This window comes from Synchiropus splendidus, chromosome 3 (assembly GCF_027744825.2).
Source record: "Synchiropus splendidus isolate RoL2022-P1 chromosome 3, RoL_Sspl_1.0, whole genome shotgun sequence".
NCBI classification, from domain to species: Eukaryota; Metazoa; Chordata; class Actinopteri; order Syngnathiformes; family Callionymidae; genus Synchiropus; species Synchiropus splendidus.
Genome location: NC_071336.1, coordinates 17,450,480 through 17,461,027, shown reverse-complemented (window position 1 = coordinate 17,461,027; position 10,548 = coordinate 17,450,480). Strand labels below are relative to the sequence as shown.

Genomic DNA, 10,548 nt, shown 5'->3' with positions numbered 1-10,548 from the left:
GAAGCAGCAGTGACAAGAGAACATGCCTTCCTTCCTTAATAGCACTGATGGGTATCCTGTCACATGACAGCTCAGAGTTGGCCAGGACAGCAATTTAGCAGAGCATCCAGACTGGGGGGAGGGGGGGAACCCCAAAACATTTTATCTTGGAACCTTTGAGCACGTGGTCAGGATAACAGGGGTATTTGAATGATCTTCAAATGTAGAGGACTACTAAACATCAAGAGTTGAAAAGTTTACCATCTTATGCAGTAACAGTACATTCACTTTTTTTTTTGCTGGAAAGCCAGTTAGTTCAGAGGCATGCAGGGTTACACATAAAAAAAACTGTCCTTAATCATGTGATGACAGTGCATCAGGCAGCAACTGAATATGAGGCCAAAGTTGAAGAGGACACAAGTTTTGTTGACTAGCTGATGTTCCTACAGTGGATTCCCAGAGGTTCGAGGGTTCTTTGGAAAATATTTGACAAGGTGATACACGAAAGAGGAAATCCTGCTTCCGAATACGAGGAAAACGGTTGGGATGACCCACACTTTTTTTTTTTTTTTTTGCAAATGTATGCTGAGCAGGTGGAGTGCAAAAAAATGTACAAATAACATAAGAATAATAAAACTTGGGGATATAAGATCCCTTTCAGCAGTGTTTTTCAACCTCTTTTTAAGCCACGGCACACTTAGTTCCTTGAAAAAAATCTCAATTCACAACACCAGCGAAACCTCAGCCAAAGCGCAATTGTGTTTTGTTTAAAGTCCTTAAGAAAATCCCTTTTAATTCATGAAAAATTGTAGCTACTGACTCACTGCTGTTTCATCATGCTATTTGTAGAAATGAATTGCAGAAATAGCATTCATTTAAAAATGTCTTCAGTGTGGGCAATATGGCAAAATTGATTTATTTTAAATAACTGTTTCGAACTATCACTATCTCACATGTATATTCGAGACCATCTTCCAAGTTTCTGGTCAGGGTTAGTCCTAAAGGAAAAAAAAAAAACTTTAGTTTACGGAATTAATATGTAATTAAAATATGTTACAAATATCTCTTCCAAAGTATGCAACACCGAAGTGTCGTACCGAAGAGAGATAGCTAGGCCAGTCCTGGGAAACAAGAGGTGTCTTTGATCTGTGCTCTTCTCACATCTAGATAACCCAGCCAGTTTAGATACAATCGTAGGAAATGGCTTTGGCTCAACCCTCTTTCGAAAGAACCAGTGCCATTACTAACTGCAGACCCTTTGCAGCCCACTGCCCTTGAATCCCTCAGCGCCCATGTAGGCCACACTTTTGTAAGAGCCAACATATCTGACTGGTTAGTGACTACATCAAAGAATATATATATATATATATATGTGTGTGTGTGTGTGTGTGTGTGTGTGTGTGTGTGTGTGTGTGTGTGTGTGTGTCCAAGTACCAACTCTTGAGGAGTTATCTACCTGCTGAAGGTTTAACACAGAACCACTGAAATGAAGAGGCTTTGATAATAATTTTTGCAAATATCTTCGACATCCTTTATGGAAAACGCAAGAAGGAGAGAAGCTACTTTTCTGAACATGGATAACTGGCCTCGAAAATGTGTCCTTATGTTCCCTGGTCTTCAAACCAACACAGAACAAACAGGTCCTCCAAGCAGAATTCATGACTCTTATGTAAAAGACCTCAGATAAGCAGAGCCAAAAGGTCAGGTTGGTCTTTAGAAAATACCACATGAAACAGCCAATGGGATGTAAACTGCAGTCAGCAAGGAAGTGAAAAAGTGCCTCATGGACAGATGACTTGACATGCTGGGCTCACACAGGAAAGGACATGCAGCTGCTTATCTGAAGCTCCTTACCCCTTGGGTTGGTGAGGGTTCCTCTCTATTCATCACCTTGTGCACTATTAAAATTTGCTTACGTAAAAAAAACCTTGCTTTAGCTGATCTGGTCTGAGTCAAAGGCGTCAACAATGGCAACCTTGCTTTATCATGTATTTCTTGCATAAGACTTTTAGAGATGATAAATGAGTTCTGCCTCTATCACAGCTACGGATGAAGGAGGTGAAGCAAGGTAACATGGACAGGATCACATGCACAAAGGCCTCTTGAGAGAGACCAGCATGAGAAGAACGTGACCATCAATGTTTGTAGGGGGAAACCCACCATTTCCACCTGTCCTCTGAGTAAAGCCGTGTTGCGATGACACCCGCACGGTGGCAACGAACCTCACGCTCTTCAGACTTAGGTTTTGACATGAGCCAAATAAAAACAACTTAAATCGTTGGACAATAAACACTAATGTGTGACTGGAGAGAAGAAACCAAGTGAGACCAAAAAAAATTGTAAGAATCATTAGATCAGAATTTCAAAACGATGGTAGCGTATTTATTGACAGTTGATTCCTATTGAAGTTCAAGCAAAAAAAAAAAAATATTGAGTGTGTTCTCCAGCGTTCCATACAGTCAATGGGACAAGGCAAACGTCTGCCACGTTTGTTTCTGTTTTCAGAGTGCCATCTAATGGCAGGATGAGATAACTGAAGGAAAACCATTAAAAACGCTGGTTAACATCTAAGCTTACAGCACATGGACATGGCTTCTGGTTATAACAGGGCTCAGCAAACTGCTCCACAAAGGGCCGCAGTGTGCGCCGTTTTTCCTTTCAACCAAAATAGAGACACCTTTTCGCCTCATTGGTTAAACGGTTGGAACCAAAACCTGCACCGGCCCGGCCCTGTGAGGACCGGTTTGCCCACCTCGGGTTTAAAAAGTAGCTAACCAGATATTCACGTTTATATTTTATATGCAGTCACGGATTTTTAGAATTTCCTCAGACTGTTGGGGCCATGCCACACATTTAGGGGCATATGGCCACAAACGGCACCTGAGTCAAACCTTGTATATTCTGAATATACATAAATAAAGCTGTTAAAGAGCGAACCATAACTTTACTTAATGGTGTCATTTAGGAAAGGGGATTTTTTTTTAAACCCTGTTTCAGAGTTGTAGGCGCTAAATTTTATTTAGCTAAATTTGATTCACAAGCCAATTTAAAATTCCTTTAAACACTCCATAATTTGGTAACAAAAGTGCTCGCAGAGCATTTGAAACTTGAAGAGCAAAGCGACTCTTTCGTGGGAGGTTGTCATAAGAGAACTGCGACGCGGGGCCACCGACAGGCGACGCTCTTGTCGCGGGGTTAAGGTTCTGGAGGAGGAGGGGGGGGTGTGACCCCGCAGTCCCCCCCGCCCCACCGGTCCCAGCTGTCAGCTCCCTTCCTGACTTGCCCACCCTGCCCCCGGCACCATGGCGTCCAGCGAGGAGGACGGCACGGTGGAGGAGAAGGAAAACAACAACAAGAAGCGAACGAAAAGCGCCCTCGCCACCGCATGGCTGACCTTCTACAACATCGCCATGACGGCCGGGTAAGGGCTTCCATTCGAACCAGAACCGCGCGTCAAGTTCGCCGCTCCCCCTCACACTGTTGCTGTTTTTAGGACCGTGTCGACTCGAAAGTGCCACTTCAGCTCGCTCGATATAGCAGCTGAGCGTCACACGGACCTGAACTCTCAGAACATCTCCGACCCACGGAACCAGTTATAATGAATGAAGTTTTTTAGACTCGGACTGTGGCGATGCTGCGTGTCCAAATAGGGCTGAGTGTGCGGGGTCGAGGCCGCTGTGCGTGGGGCAGTTGTGGGGATAAGTATAGCTCCGGAGCTCTCAGCGGGATCTGCTCAATGGTCACATTTTAATCACAATATCATAATATCATTGGCCAGCAAAAATCCTTGGAGTCTCAGTATTATCCAAAAAAACTGCTGTCTCTTGGTCTTCTTCTTCGGATCATTTACTCCACCCAATATCTCGTCATTCTTCATGATAACAGCTCTGCAAGTGTTCCATACCTTGAAACCGTGCAGCTTTCTATACATTGTCCGCATTCAGATTCAGTTCATAATTCATTCATTTTCTTCTGCTCATCTGTTGGTCCACATATGAGCAATTGGTGGTATTTGCCCAAGTAAAGTTATTCACAAAATGTTCAAATCAATCATCTCCTCAGTTGTTCACTAATAAAGTCCTGTCTTGTCTGCTGCAGGTGGCTGGTTCTGGCAATGGCGATGATGCGTTTTTACATCCAAAAAGGGACACACAAGGGTCTGTACAGAAGCATAGCCAGGACCCTCAAGTTCTTTCAAACCTTTGCTTTGGTTGAGGTGAGACTACTTTTGCTCTATGTGTGCAACTTTCCTCCCCCAGGATAAAATCATAAAGAGAAGAATTGAGACTACAAAATCTGCTGATGTGAATGTGGCCTCCTGCCCTGTGTTGGACTGGGGGCCTGTCCAACATAATAATAATCAATAATAATGCTTGTCTGCCTGATCAAAACTGTGTAACTGATCTTGTATGGTTGGTAAACTAAGTTCCACTGACATTTCTCCGTCTTGTTTTGCAGGTGGGACACTGTGCTATCGGTAGGTTTTTACACATTGGATTCTTGGTTTATAAAAAAAAAAAAAAAAACAAGAAAATAAATAAATACATCAACTACAGCAAAATAAACAAGATAAACCGTGACTTAATTGTTGTACATGTCACACATGCAGAGTTCACACCAACTTTCATGCAATGGAATAACCAGCACAAACGTGAACAGATCTTCATGCGTGCTTCACAGTTGTCTTCTGTCCTTGTTTAGGTTTTCAAGAATGGGGGAAGATATATATCTATCTATCTCACTGGGAACAAGGACCGCTAAATGATTACTTCAACATATGTTGAAGTAAACATATGTTGATTACTTCAACATATGTTTTGCATAAGAAGAAAATAAGCTGTGATTGTTTCTTTAAACGTTTACATTTTAAAAACCCAATGTATACTATAAGTGATGTGCAGTATCAGACGGAAATTGTTATTTAGTGATTGAAGTTATTCTTTTATTAATGTTGCAAGGCGATGCTGTAAGGGAAACCTATCTATTTTATTAAAATCATCCATCACAAAATATCAACGCAGTAGCCTCAAATAAATGCTGGCAGTAGCAGCTAGCCGTTTGCTAACAGCGAATGCTAATGCAGACAGTGCAGAATGAAATTTAAACCTTCTATATGCACATTTGTATGAGACATTACTTGGTAGAATTTAAAAGGAAGTCTCAGTTGAGCAACATTTGACAAGCATCAGTAAAGACCGGCTCCAGAAGAGGAGAGACATCTTCCTGACAATAGGATGCTTTTTTTTTTTTTTTTTTTTAAGAGGTCATAATGATTGTCCAGCACTCAACGCTTCCTCTGCTCCTTTACAGGAATCGTAAGGACGTCTGTGATTGTAACTGGGGTTCAAGTGTGCTCAAGGATTTTTATGGTTTGGTTCATCACCAACAGCATCAGACAGGTGAGTGCGTGGCTCAACTCTGGTTCAGGGTTGCAGAACTGAGGCTACTTCCTGCTGTCAGTGGTGCAGTTTAGCTGCTGGTGACTTTGTGAACATATGAATATGTTTGAATACAAACGGGACAGTACATGCTTTATAGCATCTGGTCAGTGATATATTGCTAGTGTCACCTTCATAGTGATGAGTCGCCCCAGTATTCATCTCAATGTGGGATCGACTGGCACTAGTCCAACAGTCGCTAGATAACTGCTTCCTGGTGCGACTGGCTTATGAAAAGTTTAGAATTTAGAAAAATTACTTTTTCTATTATGTGCATGAAGCTGGGGCCACTATTCCACATCTAGCTTCAAGTGTCAATATTAGAGTTAAAAAATAGGAAGAGGAAGTGTCAACATTTTGACGGGACATGAAGGCTTCTTTTATATGTTGGTTCTGGCAGCACATTAAATGATTAATGTAATAATGTAATAATAATTTTAATGTAAATTAAAATGTAATTCAATTCACAATTTCATGCAAAGAAGAATTTAGTTCGATATGAATCACAATTTCAATCGCATCAATTACTTTCACTTTTAGTCTGAAACTGAGCGAGTATGATGAGATCCAAGTTGATAATAGATAGCCATGTGAAGAGGAGGAGAAACTGTCTGTCAGCTGTAAACAAATTCAGGGGTCACGTACGAACAAAACGTTCACTGTTTTGTCCTCCACCGTCTACTTTGTGGTACTGGTGACGGAGCCAAGAAACGTTTTACAGTTATACAATAAACATATACGACTCAGTTTTGTCTTGAAACAGAAACAGGCTTTGAGCTTCCTTTAAAACTTCAAAACCAGTATCTGATCATGGAACATCCTGCAGGATTCTGGTTGCAGAAGAAGGCCTTGAGGAGATCAAGTGTGCAGACAGTGACGGAGTAGTACATCTTCTTCACCAGGATGTACGTGTTAAATTGAGAATAGCAACATCATCTTCATCATTGATCAACGTTGCAGTTTAATAGCCATGAGCGTGCATCAGTCAAAAAATAAAAATAATAGAATAAAAGGAAAGAGGTCAGGATTCGTCTCAGCTTTATCCACTGTTATTGGAGGTCTTCATGAGTGTTTTTATTTTTTTTTATGTTTCTATCCGCTGTGTATTCACCATTCAATGTGACCTGATTGAAGATCCAGAATGAAGAAAGTGTAATCCTATTCCTGGTGGTGTGGACGGTGACAGAGATTACCAGATATTCCTACTACACATTCAAACTGCTCAACCACCTGCCGTACTTCATCAAATGGGCCAGGTGGAGACGGGTGCTGTGTGAGAGCATGCTGATGTGGTCTGGCATGAGATGCAGTGATACTAATGGCTAAAGCCTAGTGCTAACTTGTTGACCATCTAACAAACACAGGTGAGCATGTGTGTGTCCAACAATGAGAACTTCATTCGCCTTGTCTGCGGTGAAACTGTGGTGAAGCTAGTGTGAAGTTTAACCAGTTTTCAGACAAATGTTGTGGGCCCCCTTTAGGGAGCTCGCTGTCAAATTGCTTTTCTGTTAGTGAGGCTAAATGTGAAGGTAAACAAGCCGCTTGTCATTGGTGAGTGATGTAATGCACACTACAGCGGGACGGGTGCCTGTGACGCTGCAGTCCATCTCTGCCACAGTAACTGGAGCCCTCAGCGGGACACCCATGCAGCCATCCAACACACAACCCTCACAGCCAAAGAAAAGCAAATGTCAGCCACCAGGCCTCACTGGCTCACTGACCGCTCTGCAGCATGTCTTCTTCTGTGATGTGGGTTTAGTCTGAACCCCGGCGCTCCCAGCCCCCACTCTCCAACATCTTCAAGTGTGGAGGGGACTCTTGGCCCCCAGAGAGGGTCTCATGTTCAGCTGCTTCTGTTTTTAAGAGCATCTGTTTTGGTCCTGGAATGTTTCACCAACTTTTCTTTCACATCCACTCCTTCAAGTATTTCCTGGGTCATAGCAATGCTGAGTCACAGCTGGGTGAGTGTGTGGTCCAACTCCACCAAGGGTGGATCTATCTTGTAGTCATCAATTGATTTTGCTGGCATTATGATGGAATGGTTCCTCATGCGATGAAGGTGGAAGTAGAAACAAAGGCTTATATTGGAGTTGACAAACCTGCGAAAAGTTCCCAACGTTGATCCTGTTGGGCTGTTATTTTTTACTGAGCCCCTTCTGCGTTTTACGACTGCCCCTCTGACATGACCTGGTAATTGTCACGTAATAACTGCACGGTTTCATGTAGAGCTTTGAGGAGCGAATACACACTTTCATTTTTAACAATGCAGGTAATGCATGAGTGTGAGAACAGAGACGGGCTACACTCCTCCCTGTGCTAGACTGACCCTCCTGATTCTTTTTCTTAGATACAACTTCTTCATCGTCCTGTATCCTCTGGGCGTCATCGGGGAGCTGCTGACCATTTATGCTGCTCTGCCGTTCGTACGTAGAACCGGAATGTACTCCATGAGGCTCCCCAACAAGTACAACGTGTCCTTCGACTACTACTACTGTCTCATCATCATCATGCTGTCCTACATCCCATGTAAGCTCCAGGCCCTCACTCGTCCACTTTTGAAGCTTGCTGTGTTCACGAGGACGTGTTAGTCGATCCCAATGGGTCAGCATTCTATACGAAAGTATTCTGTTGACTTTTTAAGTAAAGCAGAAGATGTATCCAAAATGGACTGCACCTATTGCCACCGTGACTGCTGTGATGTATGAAAAGTACCACTAGATGTCACTACCCTCTATGTCTTCATGTGGTGCATGTCAGTCTCCTGCTTAGTAAAACACATGTTGCTTATTTCTATTTTGTCATTAGTGTAGTGTACTTCAAAACTTTTACGTGTTTAAAGAAATCGAACCGTAGATATTTTCTTACACATTAATCACTGCCTTCTGTCTTCACTGTGCAGTGTTTCCTCAGCTCTTCTTCCACATGCTGCGACAGAGGCGACGGGTTCTCCACGGAGAAGTCATTGTAGAAAAGGATGATTAAGACCCGCTGACCCCTCCCTCCGGCCCTGCTTCCTTCGTGTTCTCTCCATCATCGGCCGGGACGGTAAACCCTGGAAGAACCGGGTGTCAGGACAACATGTTTACAATCTCAGCAGGAAGTCAAGACCTCCGGCGCATGCTGAATTGCTGGAGGAGTCACGATCAACCACGTGCTCACGGACGAAGTTGAAAGGTTTTTGACACGTCTCTTAGCTTGTTTCAGGATTGCTTTTATTGCAACAATGGTTTTACAGACAGGATGCTGCAATGTGTAATTTGGTCTTCCAACATGTGAATGATGTTTCACCTGATGAGTTAATCCATCCACACATGGATTAGTTCACCTGTCACTAATCCCCCTCATGTGTATCTGACTCGTAATTTCAATGAATGAAGTACTCCTCGGTACACTCTGAATGTGTATACACTTTGTCTTCGTACGTCTTGGTAATTGTTTATGACTTAATCTGTGTTTGTGAGATCAATAAATTCAGACACGTCATCACTAGTTGGTCTTGACAGAGATACATGTCGTTGTACAACCTGCTTATAAAACTGAAAAGAGAAGGTCAGGTTAAGTAGACTCTACCAGACACTGCTGAGACCACCGTGGAAGTTGTCATCTCTCAGGATTATGTTCACGAGTGAGGGCACAATAGGACGTGAGTGTCACATCTAACTACGCTCTCAATCCTCAGAGTGGTTAGAACTGAGTCAGAAGACTCGGCCTACGCCTGCATCAGGACACGGCTGATGTTTTACAGACAGAGCACACAGTCAGCAGACTTAAAGTGGAGCTCCTACTTCTTAACCACTGAAAGTGAGACTGTTTAGATGATTGAGTTGTCTCCATCATGTATCCGGATCTCATGAAATGGACAACAAACAAGCCGTGAAACTTGAGGATGATTTACACATTCGGGAATTAAATAATTCAAATAATTTCAAGCATTTCTGTGGAAACTCTTCAGCAATTTTGGTATTGTTTCCTGTTGTCAGTTTTGTTTAGGTTTACCAATTTACATTTGGTGAACCTGTTAATTCTGCTTTTGTATCTTTCTAAATTACCTTCACTGAGGCTGACACTTCAGGAAAGAAATGAAAACATCTTAAAATGTTGTGTGGCTGCAGAAAACAAAAAAAGACAAGTCTGTTATATTCTTAGTTGAAAGTGGTTTCATGTGTTTGCCACACTACACACCTACTTCTGTGTATAAGAGAAAGAGGTAACTGATAGGAAAATTGTCCTTGGTAAATAATCGCAGCGCCGCTCAACTTACCGCCCTCTGCTTTGTCTTATGCTACTCTTAATGTTTACGTTGCCTTCATTAGTTACCGTTTGTTCTTGAACACATGCAAGAAATTGGTTGATGCCTCATGAACTCCCTTATTTAACTATGGTGCTATTGTGCGATCATATGTGATCTGTGTTGAGCTGCTGGCATGACTGTGAGGGGAGTTGAATCCAAAAGTAGGACAAAAGAATGTGAAAGGGTGAAAGGTCATGTTGACTGAACACATTTTCAAGCTGTGGAAAAAACAATAAAGGCCAATTTTGAAACAAAGACATTGAGTTGGTGACATTTAGCTGAGGACAATCATTATTATTATCTAGTGGAGAAGACCATATATATTCAGCATCAGTCAGTGATAGACAGAGTATAGTGCAGCTGGTAACACTCACCTTTCCATATGTCTCTTGTTAGAAGAAAGAGTCACAGCGACACTGCCTGTTCATGTGACGCACTGACGCACTCTCATGGCTGCAAGTAGATGTAGTGATGGACCCTGTGGGAGTTCTAAATTTGGGTTGGATTGTGTTCCAAGTTTTCCCTGGCCGCTAAAAATGACGTAGTGCGACAGATTTTTCTTCAAGCCTTAACATAGAAACACATGGTGGATACTCAAATTGATCCGTTCTACTTTATTTCATTTTTTTACTAAGCCTCAGCTTAGTAAAGTTGAGTTCAGTTGGGTTGCAGGGGCAGCAGCTGAAGTCAAGAGGCCCAGACTGTCGTGTCCCAGAAACCTCTTCCAGCTCTTCTGTTGGTCATGTTCATAGCGCCTCCCCAGGCATCCTAGAAAGGTGCCCCAGCCATATATAACCTGGGCTGTTTTCTTAGTGGAGGAACAGCGGTTCTACTTTTTAA

The 10,548-nt window shown here is 42.5% G+C and overlaps 1 protein-coding gene across 1 annotated transcript; it reads left to right on the top strand.

The window, feature by feature from the left end:
- Window positions 1-3,261: 3,261 nt before the first annotated feature.
- hacd1 (3-hydroxyacyl-CoA dehydratase 1) lies at window positions 3,262-10,009 on the top strand. Its single transcript, XM_053859845.1, has 7 exons — window positions 3,262-3,400; window positions 4,078-4,195; window positions 4,438-4,456; window positions 5,290-5,378; window positions 6,552-6,673; window positions 7,765-7,943; window positions 8,317-10,009. The coding sequence occupies exons 1-7, from the start codon at window positions 3,282-3,284 to the stop codon at window positions 8,397-8,399; spliced, it is 729 nt and encodes a 242-aa protein (XP_053715820.1). The 5' UTR covers window positions 3,262-3,281; the 3' UTR covers window positions 8,400-10,009.
- Window positions 10,010-10,548: the final 539 nt, after the last annotated feature.

Excerpts from the sequence above, each read along its gene's own strand:
- hacd1 (XM_053859845.1), top strand. The coding sequence starts at position 3,282 with ATGGCGTCCAGCGAGGAGGACGGCACGGTGGAGGAGAAGGAAAACAAC. Across the intron at positions 5,379-6,551 it reads TCACCAACAGCATCAGACAG|ATCCAGAATGAAGAAAGTGT; the intron begins GTGAGTGCGTGG and ends ACCTGATTGAAG. Across the intron at positions 7,944-8,316 it reads CATGCTGTCCTACATCCCAT|TGTTTCCTCAGCTCTTCTTC; the intron begins GTAAGCTCCAGG and ends TTCACTGTGCAG.